At 37.0% G+C, this 6,000-nt stretch overlaps 1 protein-coding gene across 2 annotated transcripts in view; it reads left to right on the top strand.

The window, feature by feature from the left end:
* LOC108766863 (Down syndrome cell adhesion molecule-like protein Dscam2) overlaps positions 1 to 6,000 on the top strand; it is a 189,180-nt gene that overhangs the window by 88,844 nt on the left and 94,336 nt on the right. For both annotated transcript variants that reach the window (XM_018516398.1, XM_018516397.1), the window contains exon 3: positions 3,738 to 4,058. In XM_018516398.1, coding sequence (XP_018371900.1) covers positions 3,738 to 4,058 — 321 coding nt within the window. The remainder of the gene's footprint in view (positions 1 to 3,737; positions 4,059 to 6,000) is intronic.

Genomic DNA, 6,000 nt, shown 5'->3' with positions numbered 1-6,000 from the left:
GGGGAGAGGGGGGGGGGGGGGGGGGAGAGAAGGGAGGGATGAGAGATGTGGGATGGCGCGTGCATAAACGCGGTATAGAGTACGCGATGTGCCGGTACATAGCTATAAACCGGAGTGGCGCAGGTGCATCGGGGTTGTAGAACGCAGGAAGCATCGTGCATAAACGTCGTTCGGTTCCGTCTGTATAGGTGCGTGTATGCATGTACGCGTATACGTGGCGTACTGTATCGGGATGCTGAGCGCCATGTATCGCGATGTTCTCGCCCAACGTTCTCTAGGCAAAACGACGTCCAGGTTATCAAACTACCGTTCATGCATAATGCACCGATCTCCGCAGGTACCTCTTGCGCTCTCTTTCCCTTTCTCCTCTCTTTTATCTCTCTCTCCGGGTCTCTATCTCGTTTGATCCCCCTCAAACGGAGTCTTCGTCGATTGCCAGAAAACAAGGTTCCGGAGTTCCGGGGACAAAGCTGCGGAAGTGCTAGCATCAGCTGCGGCGGAAATCCTCTATCAGATTTCCTTCGCCGAGAATGAGCAGGGGTGAAGACGAGAGGAATAGGAAAATGCACTCGATTGTTATACATATGTACGCGCATTTTACTGACGGTAAAAGGATGGCAGATCGGTACCGAATCGAACAATAATTTCATTGAATTTTCTTCTCCGCGTATATTTATATGACAAATGGTTGAATATAATCAATATGACACACTATGACACGGAGATAAGATACTATTTCTTATTGAGATTCGGGTTTAAAATCAAATTAATGTCTAAATTTTAAGCAGAACCGTAAGGCTCGTAACATATTCCTGTAAGACTTGTAAGAATTTAGGCATTAATTGTATAAAAGTACTTTTATACAACACACACAAACAATATTTTTACAGACAACTTTTTATTAACCATAAAATTAACTAGAAATCATAGATATTTACGAATAATAGTACGTCTTACATACGTATAAAATTAGAATACTAGTCATAAATTCTTACAAGTTTTACGAGAACACGTCACGAGTTTTACGATTCTGCTTAGAATTGACCCATAATTTAGCTAACTTTGTTTTGTGTTATTTTCATGATCTCTTTGTTATTAATTAATTATTGTAATTATTACAGAAATAACTTTAATTTTACAACATTTATACAATATATCAATAAATATTTAAAAGATAAGAATAGTTAATTCCATGCACATTGCTTTGCAAATCTATTATAAAATCAACTGTCTCTGTCTTAATTTATTAACGTCAATATCAATTATTCTCTGAACGATTAGATATTCGTGAAAAAACGTAAGTGTTACATTTTCCATCAGCATGAATTTTTTTTATTTAATGTGTGAAATTTAAATAACATCTAATTTCGATCATTTGATGCGCTTTCGGACTTGTTGATGACGTGCGAGAGATCAGGTCACAGGCGAGTTAATAACCTCGTTATGTTATCTTCCAACCGGATACCTCGCTCATTCGACAGGGCAGGAAACTGAAGCTGGAAATGAAAGAGTGAAAGAGGACACGTGGTGGGTGTGCGCATCGTCGAGCGCGATATACGTTTTATTGCCGATGAAAAGACGGCTTGCTCGAATCCGTAGTCGTAACTGGAGCGATCAATCCGTTAGATCCCTCTTCTACGGCATTTTTATTCTCGATACCCGAGAGAGGAATCTTTTCGTTCGGGATTCTACGACTCGCAATCCTGTGCCTTTTAACATAATATCAAAATCGGATAACTTTGTCCTTTTTCTCTTTTCTATTTTATTTTACCAGCATTATCTCGCTTCTCGAGAGAATCGATATCTCTTATAATTGAGCCACAATCTCATTTCCTGCTTGTCGATACATCAAATAATTCTGAAGGTTTGTTTTTTAAATATTTCTTTTTTCAAATTTTGTAAAGTTTAAAGTGTATATTGAGAGATTAAAATTAAAATTTTAATAGATATATTTCCGTAATTTATTTTTAATTATAAATTTTTATTATCGTGCATTTATGTTTTTATAATAGTTTGAAATAAATTATTCTAAGAGAAAGAAAAATATTTGCAGAAATAGAAATTAAAAGATATTTAGGAATTAAGTATTTATTTAAGTATTCTATCTTCTCTTCATGGAGTAATATTTCTTGTATGATGGGCATATTATATAGATTGTCCTATCAAATATGTGTGATTCGATATTCGATGCAGACGGAGAACGACCGAATCGACATTATTGCTGTATCTCGGATGGATGGTTTCCTCGAGCGTACCCTTTTTAAAATTGTGGCATCGTCTCGGTGCATTTTCCACCGTAATGCCCGTATGCTACGCATCGTATTTTCTACGCGGCGTATCGTATGCCTTTTGCGCATTTTACAGTCTAAACTCCTTACTCTGAATACGTTCTGAATGTTGCATAAACCATCGTATTTCGACTTCGTGGTGGAACATTTCTCGTCTTCTGAGCCGCGTAAAAATTGGCAGAGATTTATGGGAAATTGTTTCCATGCGCTGTGCCGCGATGCGACTGCCACTGTTTCGAAAACTATGCGGGATTATTCTCGTAGCGAGAGAAAACGATTTAGACGCGCATTCCTCCACGAAAGTAAGATTTTGCGATTGAAAGTAGATAGCAGACTTTTGAAAAGTTCAATGTAGTAAATGTACGTGTAGTCTTTAAGTGCCAGATTGAAATGCCTAAGAAGTCCGCTCGAATTTAAAAATAAATGGTTTCATTTATATTAGATATTGTTGCGAAATATTTGCCCTTTTCCATCTTTGTTAAAGTCCATTTGTATTAAATAAAGCCAGAAAACTAAAGTTCTTTGAAAAGGAATTGAAAAATTTCTCTCTATAAATGGAAAGAAAGAGTATACTGAAGCAATTTTGCTTCAATCCTACTGAAATTTTGTTTCCAACTTTATCTGACAAACAGTTTGCACCAATTTAATATTTCACTTTATAAAGGTCTCTGTCTCCTCAGCATCGTTTGTAACTCGAGGTTAATTTTTACGTTATCGTATCTTGATACTCTCTTAAGGAGGTTGTAAGGGCATAAAACACACATATTAATATTTTCGCTTTAAGCAAACTACATACATGTGAAAGTTGTGTTCATAACATTCTGGTTTTATTGAGCAACACATTTTTATAGGTTATTTATTTTATTTGTTATTAGTTTTATTGTTATAAACAAAAATTGTTAAAATAATAAGAAAAATCTAAATGTTTTTTAATATAAATATGTTAAGTACTAAACATGACTTATGCAAAGTTTCATTGAGATTCACCATTAGTTTATAACAAATAACAAATTTTATTTATTTACTGAACAATTAATGTCTGCATCTCAAGATAACTTTACAAAAATATTGTTGAATTCCTAGAGTATTTATATTTAAAAATTGAGATTTTTATCATTATTTTATAATACATTTTCATATATTTATGTTAGAGTACAAATTTAAAAAGTATTACTACTTATTTAAATAACTTTTGATCAAGATGGTCAATTGTTTCTATTTTTTTTGTATTATTATTAAATGAAATTTAGAATAGTCTGTAATTTTTTCAAGTAGTTCTTAACATATAGCATTTACCTTACAACCTCCTTAAAAGAAATTATTCTAAATTTTGAGTAAGATTAAAATCAACACACGGCGTTAAAAAGAAATCTATTTATATATTTTTATTCACGTTTCGTTTACACAAAGGAGCTCTTTTCTCTGACATGTTTCGCTTTTCTGTTCCAGGACGAGGAGTGGTGCTGGACAGCCAAGGGCCGGTGCTGGTCTCAGAGCCGCGCTCGAGCGTGGAGTTTTCGAACGACACCGGGGCGATGATCCATTGCTCGGCCCACGGCAGTCCCTCGCCGAGGATTGACTGGCTGATGGGTGACGGCTCGCCGGTTCTGCCGATACCGAACATCCGTGAGATGCTGGTGAATGGCTCCATGTACTTCCTACCGTTCGGCGCGGAGAGCTACCGGCACGACGTACACTCGGCCGTCTATCGGTGCCAGGCGTCGAATAGCGTCGGCAAGGTGCTCGGCCGTGAAATCACGGTGAAGGCCGGTAAGAGAGAAAGCGCCTCCTTTATTTCTCGCCGACTCCCTCGATCTTGTCTCACCGTATCCCTCGGTCTCTCGCTTTCTTCCAGTCGATTGATCCTTCACCGTCCTTTAATGCTTGCTCACTGTACGTATAGCAGCGAAAAAAGACGAGGTAAAGTGTAGACTGTCACGCGACAGTACCGTGACATGCAATTTACGAGCTTCACGTGCGACCTTGAATTTTCGCTCAAGTCAAAAATCGCAACTTTGATTATTGTGAATCTATAAACGCTGCTTTTGGTGATAGCCTTTTTAGCTTGATTTTTAATCCATAGTTGGATTTTTAAATTTGGTAAAACTGCAGAAAAGGGGAACATCCGCTGATGACCTTGACCTTGACATATGTTGTCAAGGTCATCACCCTGAGTAACCTCCAACAAGTTTTAGCCGTCGCTCGCTGTCTGTTAAAAAGTAATTAACAAAAATAGTTTAAAAAATAATGTCTCATTTCTACTGTAACGAAAGTTGTAAACCTATATAGAATCTCGCTTTGTGTTGAAAAGTGTATGTATGGATCCAATAGTGGAGTGAAAGTCGTTTCGCGTTAAAAAAACCTAATCCTAACCCAACCCATTTTTTACTTTCGCGTGGAAAGTTGTATATTCAAGAAGCAAAGTTCTACTAGGTTTACAACCTTCCACGCGAAATGAGGATCACCTTGCATAAAAAAATGGGGTAGGTAGGGTAAGGATTTTTAACGCGTAACAACATGGATTTACAACCTTCCACGCGAAATGAGGGCCATTTCGCATTAAAAAATGGGTTGGGTTAGGGTTATAGTTTTTTTAACGCGAAACGACCCCACCCTCCTCTGCTTAGGGGCGCACGACTTCCACGCGAAGCGACTTTCGAAATCGTGATCCTGAGGCCGGTATTCATAGTCAGATCTTATATTCAATACCGTCTTAAGTACGGTCTTAAGAAGTCACGAACCAATCAGAGGACTGCATTAGCGTCTTAAGACATTACTTAAGACGACCTTGAAATAAGAATCTAAGTGCCCCCCCCCCCCAGCAGGGGGGGGGAGATGGGGTAGGAGTTGCTTTACATGGAAAGTTATTACGTGGAAAGTAAGCAAGGAAGGGTGTAGGATAGTTTTTAATATTATATATAGCAGAAATAAAACATATTTTCAAATTTTTTTTGTTAATAACTTCTTAATGAACAACAAGCGACGGCTAAAACTTGTTGGAGGTTACTCAGGGCGATGACCTTGACAACATATGTCAAGGTCAAGGGTGCTCCCCTTTTCTGCAGTTTTACTATAATTTTTATTTAATTTTATTTTATTTCTCAGTTGTGAATTTGTAATAAAGAATACTTTAATATACTAGTTAAAATTTACCAACATAAAACTTTGATAATTTGGATATGATAAAAAAATATTTAAACAATTATACAATTATTTTCGCATCGTTACTTCAGTAGACATGAAAGCGCGGCTTGCGCCAAATAACATGGTGAAAATAGTATCCGTTGGGGCTCTCGACGTGTTAGAATTACACGCAGGTTCCCTGAAAAGTTGCGGCGAACACATAACTCGTCGGAAGCACTGAAGTTTCACGCGCCATAAACATGCCGCAATTTGAAAATCCTAGATTTTAGTAGTAAATAATATAACCGTGAAAATTGTTCACACTTCAAAACGTGCCAAGATCCGCTAGATATTGTTTTTTGCAGAATTTAAATCATTTGGCAAGAGATTCTATTCCTAATAATAAGATATGATGCATTAATAATTCACATACTACATTTCTAGTTTCTTACATCCGCATCTATATTTATGTAATGTAAGTTATAGTCATAAAAAATCAAACTGTAGTAGAAATATTAGGTACCGTTAAATTCTCTTTCAACGTCGACCGAAATTTCCGCAATTTTCAAACATGACAACAATTGATTGG

The sequence above is a fragment of the Trachymyrmex cornetzi genome, unplaced genomic scaffold (assembly GCF_001594075.2).
Source record: "Trachymyrmex cornetzi isolate Tcor2-1 unplaced genomic scaffold, Tcor1.1 scaffold637, whole genome shotgun sequence".
In the NCBI taxonomy this organism is placed as follows: domain Eukaryota; kingdom Metazoa; phylum Arthropoda; class Insecta; order Hymenoptera; family Formicidae; genus Trachymyrmex; species Trachymyrmex cornetzi.
The sequence above is the reverse complement of the archived record's forward strand: the minus strand, read 5'-3'. Positions and strand labels throughout refer to the sequence as shown.